This window comes from Phaseolus vulgaris, chromosome 3, assembly GCF_000499845.2.
Source record: "Phaseolus vulgaris cultivar G19833 chromosome 3, P. vulgaris v2.0, whole genome shotgun sequence".
Taxonomy (NCBI): domain Eukaryota; kingdom Viridiplantae; phylum Streptophyta; class Magnoliopsida; order Fabales; family Fabaceae; genus Phaseolus; species Phaseolus vulgaris.
The window spans coordinates 50467250-50482956 of record NC_023757.2 but is presented as its reverse complement, the minus strand read 5'-3'; the positions used below and the strand labels follow the sequence as shown (position 1 = coordinate 50482956).

Here is a 15707-nt window from a genome sequence, read left to right as displayed (position 1 = left end):
GTTTAGAGGGTTGTTGTTCAGTCTGTGATCTTATTGCTTGTGTCACGTGCACATTACTCAGAATAACTGTTACTAAACCTATGACATTTAATAAATGGGCACGTGACTTAGTCAGAGAGTGCGTCCAGCAAAGACAAATTATTATGCATAAATTCATCATCACTAATAAAATCAAAATCACCAAACTACTAAATGATTACTGTATTATATTTAAAAATAAAATCATTATCATAATGATATGTAAAACCTCATATAACTATTTGCTTAATATATTAATTAAATTATAATTAAACTGCTAGCCCCAAGAAAAGGAGAATATATCAACATTTTCAAAATAGTTAAGGTGATTAAATAGTTTTATAAATTTTATAGATTTAAGACTGTTTTATTTGTATAATTGGAAATATTGGGAATTGATTTAAGCAATCTTTAGTCTTTGAGATATGATTAAATCCAGTGTGATATAAACTTGTCTGTAGATTCGAAATCATTTATTTAACTTCCACTTTCACGTAAATATATAGTTAACATCAAGTTTATTTATAAATATGTTAATACTCACATTATTTTTAATTTTAAAATAGTATCTTGCATTTTTTAAAGTTTTAATGAAAGAAATATTCAATATTTTCTATTTTTTATAAAATATTTATTTCCCTTGTGTTTTCAATAAAATGACATACATTTTTTATGCTTTTAAAGCGAAATTTATCTTTTTTATTTAAAAATAATATACTGGCAAAATATTAAATAAAAAAACCATGAATACTAAAAATTATAGAATGTATGATTCAATTTATTAGCTTCGACGTGAAGCTTAAGATAAAGACCTTAATGGTCTTACCACACACAACCTTAAATAAGAAAATTATATATAATAAAATAATAAGATAAATTATACACCAGATAAAAAGTATTAACAGTATTCTGAAAATTATAATTAAAAATATACATTGGTTATTACTACATATTACTAAAAAAATCATTAAATAAAAATTAATTTCAATAATTAAAAAAATTATTATTATATTAATTAAATTATATATTATTTTTGAAAAAAAATATATTAATATTTTAATTAATTTTTATTATTAATAAATAATTTAAAAATTAATATCTAATCAATTACTAATGTTTTAGTTAGAAAAATTGATTGCTAAAACTAATCTTAAAATTTAATTAAATATTAATTTATAAATTATTTATTAATAATATAAACTGATGCTAATAATTTTGTTATTTTAATTTAGTTAATATAATAATTAACATTTTTATTTAATGGCTTCTTTTTAAGTAGTATATTGAGTTGACTTGTAAATTTTTTTTTCTAAAAGTGTTGACGTGTACTTTTGGTTGTACTACTTACCATTAATTAAGTAATAAATTTCATAATAGGTGATATAACTTCTATTGACTTGATCTAGTCGCTTCAGCGAGACCACCAAAGTTTTGGAAATTTATTCTATTATGTTGACCGTACATTAATTATATGATAAGAATTATATAAAAAACCTAATACTTATATATTAATAGAATCATTTGAGAGGCTGAAAAATTAGTTAAATTCACTAACACTTAATTATATTGCAAAAAATCATAAAATATGTTTATCTTGTTTTTTATCGACAATAAAAATAAATAAATAAATAGAAACTACTTCATGGGTGGTCCAACCCTTATACATAAATACCTGACAATAAACTTCTATTAGATCACCTACCTACCAACTTAGCAAAGGGATTATCATACCAACATTATCCAACCTTAATGAATCAACCTTAAATAAACCATAAGATTTAATATCAAACCTTAAAATATGTTTATCTTAAATCATGGAATTAATCAAATCCATGTATTATGTGTTGATTTTAAATTTGAGAGATAATATCATTAATTATATATGGTTTACTGTTAGAAATTAATGTTCTGACACAATTTTATTCTTAACAAATATGAGTCGAGAAAAAACAAAATATAAATTATTCTTAACCTTAGAATTCCAAATCCACTTCCAAATGATATGATATGAACACCCAAACATATTCAATAAAATGCAATTTTTAGTTTGAAGATTTGTCATACGATAAGAAAACTCAATAAGAATGGACATGGATGAGTAGTGAAAGAGATGGAAATGGGGTTGCTCTCTGCATCCTAAATGGCAATCAACAACCACATGTTAACTTGTTACACAACTCAAATACTTTCTACTCTCAACAATCATAGAGACAAAGGACACATCATTATAATTTATTTTAGTTAAAAGATTGACAATAGTTATTATAATCATCAAATTTTAACTAGAAAAGGACGCAAAAATTTATTATTTACTTTTATTTAATAAATAAAAACCAAGGTGGTGATTAAATTGAATTAATGAACATAACAAGGGACCCGCAATTTACTTGTGGAACCATTCCCAATTGGACAAACAAAACATTAGAACAGTCGAAACTTTTGCCTGTAACTTCAACTCTGTAATCCTCGACCAAACACCTTTGTTTGTGTCAAACACCATAACCCACAAACCATATCTTATTTTTTGTCTTGCAACTCAACATTTTTCATCAAACAACAAGATTGAGGATCACAAGAAAATTTCAGGAAAACTAAGCCCCATAATTCTCCACCCCACACCCCACATAGTAAACTGTTAGCTTGAACAACTCATGGGTTGTAGGTGTGTTAGTTTGGCATGGATGATGTTAGTGGTGGGTTTGGCTTCAGAGAGTTGTTATGGTTTGGGCACATTTGGGTTTGACATACACCACAGGCTCTCGGATCCGGTTAAGGGGATTCTGGGCATTGCTGATGATTTTCCTCTAAAGGGAAGCCCTCAGTACTATGCTGCTATGGCCCACAGAGATCGCATATTCCGGGGCCGGAGACTCGCCGCCGACCACCACACGCCGCTCACCTTCGCTGCCGGCAATGACACTTACCAGATTCCTGCCTTTGGATTGTATGACAATTCTTCACCCCCGCTAGTTAATTTTCTAACTTACTTATTTTTTCTTTATTGGTATTCTTTTTGAAAAAAGTCAAGTTTTCTGGGTCAGTTTATATCAGAATTCTGCCTCAAATTATATGACCCCAGAAGAATATTTGTGCTGGGAAAGTGCAGATGTAATTTTTGTTTGCTTGAAAAGTTCTAGCACTTTATGTGTTTTAGAGTGAAATCTGATGCCAAAGGGTTTGTTAGTTAAAGAAAAGGTTTGGTTGTTATTTTGATGTAACAAGGAAAAGTTTTGTTGGGTATTTTCTATGTTGCTGTTTGTGTACTGATAATGTCTTCTCGTTATTTGGATTTCAGTTTGCATTTTGCGAATGTTTCGGTTGGTACACCACCTTCATGGTTTCTGGTCGCGTTGGATACAGGCAGTGACTTGTTTTGGTTACCTTGTAATTGTACCAGATGTGTGCCAGATTTGATATCAAGAGGAAAAGTATTCATATTTTCCTACCCTATTGGTTTCTCCTTCTTTTTTCATGATTAATCAATGTTTTTAGAACTTTTGTTAAACAGTTAAAAAGATTTTTTTTATTAAAATAGGTAAAAATACATTATAAAGAAAAAAACCCTTTTTGTATCACTGTGCTCCTTGCTAGAAGTGAAGACCTTATATAAAACTTCACTTCCATTATTCTTGGTTAAATGGATTCACTTTTCATGTATTTCATGCTAAGCCATCTTCATCATCATCATTGTTTTTCCTTTTTGGCAGATAATTAAACTTAATACCTATGATCTTGATAAATCATCGACAAGCAATAGAGTTTCATGCACCAATAGTACCTACTGTATACAAAGACAACAGTGTCCTTCATCTGGCAGCAGTTGTCGATATCGAGTTGACTATCTTTCAAATAATACTTCATCTAGGGGAATCTTGGTAGAGGATGTGTTGCACTTGATTACAGATGATGATCAAACAAATGATGCTGACACAAGAATTATTTTTGGGTAAAATACTAGACATCTAACTGAAAATATTTATTGACTGTGTTTGCATTTGAAGGTTGAATAAACAATTGGCCCTTCCCTTTGATTCTTGAACTAATCGTTGCTTCTTCTTAATAGTGTTAGAAATTAAACATAGACTAAAATTAGAACATTTTATATTTTATATAGTTGATTTGATAACATTGAGTTAATATTAGAGTCTATTTGAACTAGAGTTTACGAGGCCTATCTGAGTTTGACTTAAAGTCTACTATAGTCTTTCTTTGAAACTGCTTTCTTAATCTGTTGCAGTTGTGGCCAAGTTCAAACTGGTGCTTTTCAAGATGGGGGAATTCCAAATGGCCTATTTGGACTTGGAATGGATAATAGATCTGTTCCTAGCATCCTAGCCAAAGAAGGGCTCATCTCAAATTCCTTTTCAATGTGTTTTGGATCTCGTGGTTCTGGAAGAATCACGTTTGGTGACAGTGGCAGCCCAGACCAAAGAAAAACACCATTCAACCTTGATACATCGTAGTAAGAGGATATTATCTTTCATTCCACTTTCAACAAGCTCTCACTTCCACTCTTAAAACAATACAACAACAGAAGCAAGAAAAATTCTTGTGTCTAACTATACTAGTGCTTACTCAATCCTTGCAGTCCAACTTATAACATCACCATAACCCAAATTGTTGTGGAAGATCGTGTTGCTGATCTTGAGTTTCATGCAATATTTGACTCTGGTACATCGTTTACATATATAAATGATCCAGCTTATACACGACTTGGTGAAATGGTAAGTGATCTTCAGCACAGTTTTTTAAGATGGGATTAATGAGTTTCATGAATAAAAAATTTGATTGCAGTTCAGTTCACGAATCAAAGCAAATCGGCATTCATCTCAATCACCTGAATCTAAAATCAATTTTGAGTATTGTTATGACATAAGGTGATATTGGTTTGAGAGCAACCATCTACTTAATTTTCTCTTTGAACAATCAGAAACTGATTTCCACTTTACCTGCAGTCTAAATCAGACAATCGAAGTTCCCTTTGTGAATCTAACGATGAAAGGTGGAGATGATTATTATGTGATGGATCCCATAATACTAGTTTTGAGTGAGGTGGGAACAGAACATATTTTTCCAATTTTATGGTATCTAATCATTCTCAACCTTCTTAATCTCATTTCCTTTTGTGACATGCAGAAGGAAGGAAACTTTCTTTGTTTGGGAATCCTCAAGAGTAACAGTGTGAATATCATTGGACGTGAGTATTTTACTCAAGAAAATTTTCTTCGTAGAATATATCATCATAAAATCTTGCATTCTGAATTATCAATCATTGTGTCTTTCAATTATATAACACCTACAATTAAGAGCATTCATATAACAGTTTGGGAGCGTTTATTTCGGTCCATACAAAACTTCCCTCATAAATATTTTACATATGATTTTGTATAAATATTTTTTTGGGTTTTGGTCTTGAATAAATATTTATTTTTGCCTTTATCATTGACATAGTCGTTTAAAAGATATTAAAAAGGTATTATTAAACTCTACAAACCAAAAGAAACATAAATATTTTATGGGGACAAAAATGGAAAAAAAAAATATTAAGAATCAAAAGCAAAATGTAAAAATTTACTTGACACAGAAAAAAATGAAAAAAATAGGATTAAAATTGATATTTTTTTTTTATTAAGAATCATGTGGTAAAAAAGTTTGTTTAAGTCTTACGTATAACTAGATCATAAATTTTTTTAAAAAGTATAAAAGTAAGGTATATTTTATTGGATATTTTCAAAATAAGTAATATTAATGTAAGTGCAATATTATATTATGTGAAATCATATTCATTAAGTAAAAAAAAAATATTATTGATACATAATTAAAAATTGAAAACATAGAAAGGAAAAAAAAAACACAAAGTTGGATTGAGATCACATGAATCCAAATCCGTCCTCAAAAACCAATTTTATGTCATGAGTATCCCAAGTTACAACAATAGCATAATTCTATGCCCACGCTTCTTATCTTATTTAGTTTAAGGAAATCATTGTTCAACCTTTTTTGCTGAATCATGCATCATTCAAACTTGCAACATTGATTATATTAATGCAGAAAACTTCATGAGTGGTTACAAGATAGTCTTCGATCGTGACAACATGAATCTTGGATGGAAAGAAAGTAATTGTGAGTATATTTCAGCTCTTCAACATTTGAATTGCTCTTCCACACTCTTGTTAAATAATGTTATATGCTCCTCTCAGGTTCTGAATATGTGCTCTCAGATACACCACCACTTAACCCATCGCATGCTCCTGCTGTTTCTCCTGCTATCGCTGTGAATCCCGTGGCTACATCCAATCCATCTACTATTCCACCCAATCGATCATTCATGATTAAACCTACTTTTTCATTTCTTTTTGTCCTATTTCTACTTTTACCCATTTTTTAGCCTTTCCCTCTTCATTCTTCCATCATGTATTATTACAAAAAGTAGTGCTTTTTTTTTTCACTTTTAGTTTATCACACGGGTGGCATTTGTGCTTCACTTTTTTTCCAGTTATAATAGTCTCTGATGGGCTTGTATATAAGAACCTAATATAGGTGTAAACTTGGGAAAGTTCAGTTATACGTTATACAGCAGTTAGCTGGCATACAACATACACTTGATTTAGTAAATAAAATCTCTCCAGAAAAATGAGATAATTAATCATTATACCAAACACCAGATGTGAAAACTCTTAGCAGTTATTTTGAAGAGGTATGCATTCAAATCTAGATTGACATACAGCTATAAATGTTAATAACATGGTGATCATTATACCACCAAAAGATGGATGCGGGTTTCAAGACTACTTAGAGACTATTATCAAACTCATTAATTTATACTGTTCAACATGTAGTTTACAACAAAATATTAATGAAGCATTGTAATTATGTAGATTCAAAATTTTAAATGGGTGATTAGGATTCAAAACTTTCAACGCCTTGGAAGAAGATTAACGCCTTGAAAATTCCTTTTTCCCCTGCTGGGTTTTGTAGAATACAGAAGAGACCAATTTTCTTGTATTCAAGTGTTTTCTGAACCACAAGATTCAGAACTGCTGCCTTTTTTTCTTCGTACCTTTGATGTGTGATTTTTCATCTTTCCTTGTCCTGCTAGCAGAGGGTAACTGAACTTGCTTTGCTTTCATCTTTATCGATTTAACCAAAGATGATATTTCATATTTATCTTTCTTTGACATCGAAGTCTCTAATGCTTTTTCCTCACCCTCCTTCACCATGCCAGAATCATCCGAAGACAATTGCATTTCTTTTGGTTTTGTAGGCTCCCTTTCCGCAGGTGGATCCGCACTATCCTTTTGCTGTTTCTGTGCTAGCTGCCTTGCATATGTCGCACTCCTGCAAAAACACCCACGATTATATTTTGGAATAAAATAAAACAAAATAAAATGCTGAGTTTGCTACATTAAAACCTGCATATTCTTGAACCAGAGAATAATCAGATATCAAGACCATCCATCCAATCTTGATAATTAAAATTAGTTAAACATGAAACTAGCGTAACAAATTAGTTGCTACCTATCTAATAGAAGCCCGGCTATCAGCAGCAGCATTAACTTTTGGTTGAAAGAAATTTATCATGCAAATAAAGATAATTTTAAAATTCATGAAATTGGTATTCCAGGATCTTATGAGGACAAATGGTCCCAATAAGAAACTAGAAGTTCGCACTTCACTGTTTTGATAAAAATTATCCGTTTAGTAGAACTATAATTTAGAGAACCAGAACATCCAGTTCAAATGGCCTAATCAGAAACCATTTATTAATCTGATTTTAAAAACATTGAGCAGAATGTAAATGCCACTACATAGAACAGAAAATACCTTTTAAATTGTGGGTCGGTGGGATCAATTGCATAGTTTGAAGAGAAAAGAGCTGAAAAACGTGGATCATCAAATGCATTACTTGGAATTTTTTCCTCATCAAAAGCATTCTCCCTCCTTTTTCCCTTGCCTTTTTTAAATTTTAGATTATATCCCTTGAGACCAGTATCTGTCCCCTTATCATCAGCAAGCAACAGTTCAAGCTCCTCTTTGCTCACATTGTCTTGGGGTTTATGTTCTTCGTCTTCTGTATTTTGTGCCTTTTTCCTCTTCTTGACAGCAGGCTCCTCCATGAAGAAGTCATCTGCTTCTTCAGTTGCCTCTTGATCAGTATCATCATCGCTGTCGTCATCTGATGAATGCTTTGCTTTATTTTTCCTGGCCTTCTTTTTCTCACGTTTTTTCCTCAAATATGCATCCCAAACTGTTTCTGATTTTTTATCCTTCTTTTCCAATATATGTTTGCTTAAATCTTCCAAACCTGTATTGAAGGTGACCTCCATGTCCTGGATATTATCATGTTCATCACCTCCATCTGAATCATCACCAGATTGGAGCAAAGCACGGTACTTAGCTCGTTTTTTTTCCATTTTATCATTCTGATCATCTGTCTCCCTATTATCCTTGCTATCATCACTTTCACTCTCATCAGAATTTAAGAGTTCCTTCAATTCCATCTGAGCTAGCTATTCAAGAGGAAGAAGGGAAGATGAGAAAAAGACTTTCAATTTGAAGCATATAGCAAAAAGATAAATACAGAAAATACATATAAAATAATATGGAAGAATATCCATGCTTCTCAATTACAGACAAGATGTAGATAAAAAACAAATAGACATGTGTAAAGGATACACAAGTACGTTCCTTTGTAATATGTATAAGGGGTCTGAAACTAATTTTATAAATAAGATCACCGTGTATAAATGACCATATAAAAGATGGAAATACTCAAGACCCCACCCATAATAACACAATGCAAGCCCAGAATTTTTCACAAGGAAAAACTTATGCACAACAGAAACAACAGATGACTGCCAATGTTTAAATCCAAGATAGGGCGTAGCAGCCAGCTCCAAAAACGCTATAGTGTAATGGAATAAAGCGGGACAGCTGATGTTTTCAATTTTTTTATAATTTATACAACGTATCCTATATACATATAAATTCTCAAAACTGATAAACATTTACTCAAAATTAATAACATCTATAATTAAGAATAAAAAATCACAGGTGTAAAAAACAAAGCATACAAGTAAATACCAACAAAAGTCTAATACAAGTTTCCTAGATTGGTAGGAATTACCAGCCATCATCTTCTAAATCCAAGTCTTTATAATTTTCACTATTATTACATCTATAGATTTCGATTTTGGAAATAAAAATCCAAAAACAGTCTACCAACAGGCCTAATATCTTTTTTCCAAGGTATTTTTTGAAACTAACACAAAGCTGTTATAGCATCAGCAACAGCTTGCTGCTTAGTCCGCCACAGCCATTGCACTAAACCGCTCCACTGTAGCACGCTCTGCATTGCTAATTGCTATAGTGCACTATTTAAAACTTTGATTACTACAAAGAAAACTTACCTGCTCATCATTGAGGTTCCGATTCAATGTCTTTACGCGAAGAGGTTCTTCATCCTCCCAAGTAAGGGTAACCTCACTGTGCTGAAGTGCCCGAGAATAGAAATCATTACACTCATAATTTGCAGGCACCTAAGCATAGAAAGGAGTCAAAAATTTGCAAATTATTGTCATACTGCATAAATACATCGTATGTAAATATGTGTGCGAGCACACACGTATAGAGACCATATAAATTTAAAGTCCACATCAATCAATTTTCTAATTGGATTTTTTAATCTGGCATACTATTGGATGTCAACTACAATCGCATCTTAAATACCTCGGTAGCAACATCCCGAGGTGGGTGTTTGAATTCCATGTCGTCTGGGATAAACCTTAAATCAAGTGCATTAGATGTCTGCATGAACTCAACCCCATCACACTCCTTGTAAATGTAATCTGCTGTGGTAATTGAGTTGCATTCTACCACAGCAAAATAGTACCTAGGGAGCAGAGAAATAATAAAGATTAGTATGAAAAGAAGAAAAAAGATAAAATGAGATATATATCACATGGTAAACATGTATCTGTTAAAACACTCAACGATGTGCTGAAAAGATCCCTTAAGTTTCCCTAGTTGTACGTTGTGGATACATGTATCTGTCAGCAGAACAGTTTACTCAACTCGAGTTGCATATGAAAAGGCACAGCAATATAAAGTCATCTGAGGCGTCACACATGAGTGAATAACAATGTGTGGCTTCCTACTCCAGACACCCTCCCAACTGGATCATCATGATAAAATGCAGGAATTCCAATATGGTCAGTTGGAAAATGATAGTCACAAGAATGAGGTGGGGACGTTCTCCACAAAAACTCAGTTCCCCTTTACATTGTACCATCATTAAGAACTCCAGAAGCACTTAATGTTGATTCTGGCACCATATTGGCTCTACAAGGCTGAAAGGGACTCAAAAATGTCCCATACACTCGTCATCAAGGAATCAGTTAGACTGAATGATCATTTAGTTGAGTATTGAGAGCAGACTCAACAGCCAGACAAAACAGGAATCTAAGGCAGCATTTCTCTGGGTTACTCATACAGGTTTGCTTGCATTAGAATCTCCCCAAAAGTTCTCTTACAGAAAGCAACAATAGGCAGGATATTCAAATCCAAAATAGGAGACTATAATATTATGCAAAGTGTAACACAAATACAGACAAGACCTAATGCTCCCATCTGTGGAAGAAATTTCCACAGCCCAACCTATGGAAAAAAGCATAAAAACAGAACCATACAAGGTGATAATGCATTTGACAGTTTTATCTAAATGCAGTTAAGTCAAGCCAATATATCACATTACAAGTGTTTTTTAATAGTTATTTACCGCATCCTACTCTTCTCATATGCACGAAGTTTCTCATTATCAATGCCATCATTGTTGTTATCTTCATCACTGTTATCATCTTCGTCATCAAACAGACCAATAGGTCCATGAACTTCCTCCTCTTTCATCCGTTGAAGACCAAACTCAGATGGATAGATAGCTACTGATTTGATCAGTCCATTAGGTGGGAGAAATGAACATAACAATGCATACAAATCAACAGCCTAGCAAAAAACAACAAACAAAAGCGACATTTTAGCCTAACATTTTAAATAATTCTCATATTAAAAATTTATTGCAGCAAATGCATAGTACCTTAACAAACCTCCAGTCCATGTTAACAACAGCAAGCCTATGTGTTTCTTTTTCAATCTCCGCTATGTCTTCCTGTCCACAAAATAAATTCAAAAGGGCCCATCCATTGTTATATACAATGTCACACAAAACAAAGATGGAAAAATTCAACTTTAAACGATACAGTACCTGGACATCAGATTCTTCTTCCTCATAAACTTCCTCATCTGCACCTTCGTCTGTATCGGTATCTGTAGCAGACTCTGACTCACTGGTCTCTTCTGACTTAGCTGACGACTCAGATTCACTGGTCTCTTCCAACTCAGAATCTTTATCACTCTTTGGTTTCAACCTATTGGCTTTCACCAATTCCTCTTCAATCTCTTCTTCCTCGTCACTACTCTTCTCAGTTTCCTTTTCATCAATTTTGTAGTAATGGCGCATAGAACCAACTTGAGAGGTTGGTTTGTTCTTGGCCTTGCCTCTCTTGTCAACAGGAGCAGAAGAAGGCAAAAAACTCTTGTGAGTGAACATGCGGTTGAAGCGAGAGTCAATGGCCACCTTCGTTTCACGCTTTGGGGCCTCCCTAAACCGAGGATCTGTGTGAACCTTTGCAAATCGAGGATCATTGATAACCTTGCCATCACTTGGTGCTGAATGTTTTGAACTCAAATTATCCTTAACCTTCTTCCTTTTGTCCTTTTGCTTCTTCTCGTTTGCATTTTTTGATCCCATTATGCCCAGGTTCAAGAGGATTAGGAGACAATCAAACTTAGATTCTCCCTTCCAAATGAAGTAAAAACTACAAAATGTTGCATTGTCAATAATTCGGAAATGAGCTAGTATGAGCGTGGTCCACTTGTAGTGAACCCAAAGCTCATAAGGAAAAGAAATATACAACATAAATAAAGTGCATGTTTCAAAGAAAATGTATGACTCTGTTATCGCAACAAACCAACAATGCTCAAAGATGCATAGTTCACAAAAAAAATTATGAAACCAAAAAGGAAGTTAAATAACACACATAAATTATAATTGAGAGCAATAAATCAATAAGAAACAGCCACATAAACCGTTCGGCATTGTGATGAACAACCAAACAAACCCTATAAAGTGAAAACCTATAACTAGTCATCTGACAACCAAAACTTAAAAAAGCAACAAAAGAGAAGTGGAAATATGCAGTCCATAAGCATAGCTTCAGCTCCAAGCAAGCATACAACCTGAAGACAGTTCATTCAATCCAATAGTACAGTCTACTACTTCCAGCCACTCTTTAAGTATCCTTTTTACTGCCACTGTTAAGTATCTTAAACAATAACGAAAAAGCCTAATTTATTTTTACATTAAAGACAACAAAAGATAAATCAGATACACTTGAGTTCTACCAACCAGCAGCAAAAAAATTAAGCTCTTTGATGATCATTTAAAAGCAACCACAATAGCCTCTCTCATAGCAATTCTACCATGAAATCAGTGGAACAAATTGTTAATAGGATCAACAAAACCTAAAGCAGGATCCTCTAACAAGTACTTGGCAAAAAACCCAACACAGACAGGCACTCAATTCAGACACCATTATTAACAAATAATGCTATTCATAATAGGCGACACCCGGCTAATACTTTCTAATGACTTACTTCTTCCGTGATTCAACCTAATAGTAGACTAGTTGTACATATAAAAAAAAAAAAGCTTGGAGTGTTACATGTGAACTAATTGGACTTCGATCATAATTACTGTGTTCCAATTAGAAGCCAAAAGCACTTCTTACTTCAACAAGCTATGCATAACAAATAGACAAGCCTATTTAGTCATTCCGTTAATTCCTACTACATCCTCACATAAGCTTATAACACCTAACACATGCAACAACAAAAAAATCCCACTTTCAAACATAGTAGAAATTCACAGAACTTTTAAATAATTTTAAAATAGAACTTAGAATAACAAATCCAATCAAGTTTCTGAAACGTTGGCTCTCAAGTGACATTCTCTAGTGTACAAATAATTTCAGAAACCATGAATAATTGTGCAGACCTCACCTAACTTATACAAAGAACGCCAAACACATCTCTATCACACAACTAACACCATTGGAAGACAATGACCCGTTCATTGCATGTTCTCAAATGCATTATGAAGATATGTTCCAGTAGTCTCATACAGCAAAAAAATGCATCGTATTCACATAATCATAGAATTGAGCAAATCAGCAACAAAATAGAGGGAGAAATTAAAAAAAAAAAAAAAACAGAAACATAGTAAGATCGAATATGATTACCTGTCTATTATTTGATGAAACTATTGTGTTATAGAAGCTATTGCTTTGAAGAAGAGAAGAATGGGAGCGTGGAACGAAACAGGTGAGAAAGAACGGCGTGCACTGGAGAAAGAAGAGGACCACTACCAGTAATAGGGTTCCTGGTTTTCTTTCTTCATTTCAAAATAAATGTTGTGCATTTTATATTATTTGACGTAGATTATAATAGTTATTTAAACCCTAATTAATATTTTTTATAAATATTTTGAAATTTTCTTTTTTCATTGAATTTATTTTATAAAGGTTATAGAAATATTTTTGTGTATTTGGATAAATAAATTATTACTTTATTTCAATACCTTTTTAAGAGAATACAAAATTGTTGGTTAAAAATTTATAACTTTTGTATGAGAGTAAAATATATTTTTTAATTGAATGTTTTGACCTATAATATGAATTTTATCTTCTTTTAATAATGTTAAGGAAATATTATATAAAAATATTATTCTATATTGCATACGATTTATTAGTAGAAATTTTGTTGAAATTATAGCACACAATTTCTTTCAAGTGATTTATATTTCATATTCCAAGTACAAAAAATAAAGTATATTTATATTGAAAATATTACAACAATTAACTGTAGAAAAATACTAAAATAATAAAGGTTTATAATTTTTATGGTAGTTGATATGTTAGCATGCTTTTTATATAAAATGTTTATTTTCCTGTGGTATTTTATCTGTATTTTTTAGACTAAACAATATAGATGTGGACATTATCGTGTAAAAAAAGGAAATAATAACAATGATTCACTAAACATTTTGAAATTTAATTTTAAAAAATATAATGTGAAGTGTAAAAAAACATTTAATTAAATTTGACTTCTTATAATTTTATTTGTAACTACATATATTTGAGATAATTAAAATATCATACAGATCAATTTTACTAATATATATTAGTTGTGAACTATTAAAAAAAGTATATCAACGGATTAACTTTTTATTCATCTTGATAAAACAAAATAAATCCAAGAGATAGTTGTTGTATCGTATATGATTGTTGATAAAAAAAATTGTAAATTATATTAATTATAATATAATAAGTTCTCCATTATAGGCAATAAAATTTTATTTACTTTAATACACTTTATCACATCTTTTATTTTATTTTATTTTATTTTTCTAACTTAAATGTCGTATATTTAGGTGATTTGTGTTTAAGGAAATACAATAAATAAATATTGAAAAACAATGTTGATCTTTAATATGTTATTTTTTATCTAACACTTTAAATTCATTAATCAACTAAAAAAAGTACTAAAAGTTATTTTCAAAGCAATCAAATCACTCTCAACCTTAATTTTTGTCAATACTTTAAAAAAATATTTAGATTAATTATTTATAGAATTAAATGAAATAGTGTGGTTATAAAATTGATAATTTTAATATAATTAAAATATATTTTAATCCATTAAACCAATTGCAAAGTTGTAACATTTTAATGTCTAATACACTTTTAATATATTAAATCACTAAAGTAAATATTTAAAGTACTTTAATATATTAAAACATTGCTAATAGATTAAAAGTGTTACAAATTCAAGTTTAAAAAGTTTAAGTAATTTTAATAAACTAGATCGTATTGTTAATTGGTTAAAATATTCTTCATTGCTAATTCATATTAAGACTCATTTTATTCTCTTAAGACTGAACTTAAACACGTCAATAATTTTAAAACACTTTTAGTTAATTTTTTATTTAAACCAAAATAAAATCTAAAATAAAGAAATCGCTCATGACAAATTAAAAACTAAGATTACAATCCAAACTTCAAACAAAGACGAAACCCCAAAATCCAATGGATTTAAGAATCTTCTGAAAATTGACATCATATGAGATCATAAAACTATTGAAGTATTATTTGATATTATTCATTTTAGTTTTTATATTAATTTCGTAGTATATTTTCTTATCTGTTATAACAACCCTGATTCCTAGTATAAAATAGTTATAGCATGTGTCATTCCACTCCAAATTTTTAATATCTATATCTATATATTTATATATAAAGAGATTATATATAGAGATTCTTTTAAATAATTATCTCTTTTACACAATTTTTTATATCATCAACTGAATCATAACTTTAACATCACATTCTTCAGTCTTAAAATTATTAATGAAAAAAAGAGAAAATTCGTAATAAAAAAAACTCAAACTATAAAAGATGAAGAAAAAATATGTTAATTAATTAGTTCATATTTTTTATATATATTATTTTTTATTTTTTATTTCGACTTATTTAAAATTATTTTATATATGTTAAATTTCTATTGATAACTACTACTTA

At 30.8% G+C, this 15707-nt stretch overlaps 2 protein-coding genes across 3 annotated transcripts; one reads left to right on the top strand and one right to left on the bottom strand.

Moving 5' to 3' along the window:
• Window positions 1-2403: 2403 nt before the first annotated feature.
• On the top strand, window positions 2404-6617 carry LOC137808497 (aspartyl protease family protein 1-like). Of its 2 annotated transcripts, none has more exons than XM_068609637.1 (10): window positions 2404-2962; window positions 3314-3446; window positions 3726-3964; window positions 4256-4480; window positions 4607-4742; window positions 4813-4895; window positions 4974-5070; window positions 5155-5215; window positions 6070-6141; window positions 6219-6617. In XM_068609637.1, the coding sequence occupies exons 1-10, from the start codon at window positions 2670-2672 to the stop codon at window positions 6404-6406; spliced, it is 1527 nt and encodes a 508-aa protein (XP_068465738.1). In that variant the 5' UTR covers window positions 2404-2669; the 3' UTR covers window positions 6407-6617. The 2 variants fall into 2 exon arrangements, with proteins under 2 accessions (XP_068465738.1, XP_068465739.1); XM_068609638.1 differs by having other exon boundaries at window positions 2858-2987.
• Window positions 6618-6686: 69 nt separating this feature from the next.
• On the bottom strand, window positions 6687-13548 carry LOC137808496 (pre-rRNA-processing protein ESF1). Its single transcript, XM_068609636.1, has 8 exons — window positions 13374-13548; window positions 11279-11891; window positions 11111-11182; window positions 10796-11019; window positions 9748-9910; window positions 9429-9557; window positions 7843-8528; window positions 6687-7356 (listed from the first exon to the last, which is right to left on the bottom strand). The coding sequence occupies exons 2-8, from the start codon at window positions 11822-11824 to the stop codon at window positions 7050-7052; spliced, it is 2127 nt and encodes a 708-aa protein (XP_068465737.1). The 5' UTR covers window positions 11825-11891; window positions 13374-13548; the 3' UTR covers window positions 6687-7049.
• Between the last annotated feature and the right edge of the window lie 2159 nt (window positions 13549-15707).

Coding starts and splice junctions, on each gene's coding strand:
- LOC137808497 (XM_068609637.1), top strand. CDS start 2,670: ATGGGTTGTAGGTGTGTTAGTTTGGCATGGATGATGTTAGTGGTGGGT. Junction 4,743..4,812: donor ATACACGACTTGGTGAAATG/GTAAGTGATCTT, acceptor ATTTGATTGCAG/TTCAGTTCACGAATCAAAGC. Junction 4,896..4,973: donor GAGTATTGTTATGACATAAG/GTGATATTGGTT, acceptor CTTTACCTGCAG/TCTAAATCAGACAATCGAAG.
- LOC137808496 (XM_068609636.1), bottom strand. CDS start 11,824: ATGGGATCAAAAAATGCAAACGAGAAGAAGCAAAAGGACAAAAGGAAG. Junction 11,183..11,278: donor AAGAAGAATCTGATGTCCAG/GTACTGTATCGT, acceptor TTTTGTGGACAG/GAAGACATAGCGGAGATTGA. Junction 11,020..11,110: donor TGGACTGGAGGTTTGTTAAG/GTACTATGCATT, acceptor GTTTTTTGCTAG/GCTGTTGATTTGTATGCATT.